At 61.1% G+C, this 1,493-nt stretch overlaps 1 protein-coding gene across 1 annotated transcript in view; it reads left to right on the top strand.

The window, feature by feature from the left end:
- Positions 1 to 436: 436 nt before the first annotated feature.
- The window catches only part of EMH_0086700 (uncharacterized protein), a gene marked incomplete at both ends in the record, with an annotated part of 1,389 nt that continues 332 nt past the window's right edge, over positions 437 to 1,493 (top strand). The window contains one exon of the mRNA XM_013501063.1: positions 437 to 1,338. Within this exon, the coding sequence (XP_013356517.1) occupies positions 437 to 1,338 (902 nt within the window). The remainder of the gene's footprint in view (positions 1,339 to 1,493) is intronic.

The raw sequence follows: 1,493 nt of genomic DNA, 5'->3' as shown, positions 1-1,493 counted from the left end.
CAAAACAAAAAACACACAAATATTAGTCTGTTTCTCTCCTCTTTCTTGGTGCGCTCGCCTTCGTGCTGCTGTCAATCCTTTGCTGCTGCTGCTGTTGCTGCTGCTGCTGCTGCTGCTGCTGCTGCAGTTTAGGGGTTTTTGTTTCTTTTGTTCTATTTTATGATTCCTTCTTCATTTGTATGGAGATGTGTCAGCTGTCTAAGCTGCTGCTGCTGCTGCTGCAGCAGCAGCAGCAGCAGCAGCAGCAGCAGCAGTCTAGACAGCTGAGGCCCTGCTGCCTCGCGCTCTCCTTTTGATCGCAGCAGCATCAGCAGCAGCATCCTTCTTCTTTGTATATACATTTTCTATGGTTTAGGGTTTAGGGTTTAGGGTTTAGGGTTTAGGGTTTAAGGTTTGGTTTGTGTTGCTTGTGAGCTGCAGATACACCCCAACCACCATGCAGGCTCCTGCAGCACCTCAGCAGTTTAGGGGCCCCCAGGGCCAGAGGGGGCCCCCAGGGGGGGCCCCCATGAGACCGCTGCAGCAGCAGCAGCCGCAGCAGCAGCAGCAGGGGGTACCGGGGATGGGGGCCCCCCTCAACTCTCCGCAGCGGCAGGGGGGCCCCCCGCCAGGCGCAACAGCTCAACCCATGCGTCCTATGGGGCCCCCAGGCAGCCAGCAGCAGCAGCCGCAGCAGCAGCAGCCGCAGCAGCAGCAGCAGCAACCTAGACAGGGGGGACCAGGCTACCCAGGCTACCCAGGAGGCCCAATGGGGGCCGCCAGGGGGGGGGCCCCCATGCCAGGGGCCCCCCAGAGGGGCCCCATGCAGCAGGGGCCCCCAGGGGGCCCCATGGGGGGCCCAGGCGGTATGAGGCCTGGCGGAGTGAACCAGATGCAGGGGGGCCCCCAGGGGGGCCCCCCAGGGGGCCCCAGGGGCCCCCCGGGTATGCAGATGCAGATGCCCATGGGGGGCCCCCCCGGGGGCCCCATGCGGAGCCCTCAAGGAGCCCCCATGGGGGGCCCCCCCGGGGGCCCCATGGGGGGGCCCCCAGGGGGCCCCATGGGGGGCCCCATGGGGGGCCCCATGGGCCAGCCAGGGAATGCTGGAGGAGGCGGTGGTACTGGGGGGCCCCCTGATAGCAGGGGCCCCCATATGATGCAGCCAGGGGGCCCCCCTGGTGCAGGGTACGGAGGAGGCTGGGGGGCCCCCCCCCCCTCGAAGGGGGAGGCCCCTATGAAGCCGCAGCAGCTGCAGCAGCTGCAGCAGCAGCAACTGCAGCAGCTGCAGCAGCAGCAGCTGCAGCAGCTGCAGCAGCAACAGAGGCAGCAGTCGCCGCCCAAGGCCACGAGGGTACCCATGTATAGACACCAGCGAAGGAGCCGCGTACGTTTGTCTTCATTTTTTTTATTTATTTTATTTTATTTTATTTTTTTATTTTATTATTTTATTTTATTTTTTTATTTTTCTATTTTATTTTATTTTTTATTTTATGAATAAAGACGTTTGTCCTCAT

This window comes from Eimeria mitis, genomic scaffold (genome assembly GCF_000499745.2).
Source record: "Eimeria mitis Houghton genomic scaffold, Emh_scaff6249, whole genome shotgun sequence".
Classification (NCBI taxonomy): Eukaryota; Apicomplexa; class Conoidasida; order Eucoccidiorida; family Eimeriidae; genus Eimeria; species Eimeria mitis.
Note: the sequence above shows the minus strand (reverse complement) of the source record. Positions and strands in the feature narration are given on the sequence as shown.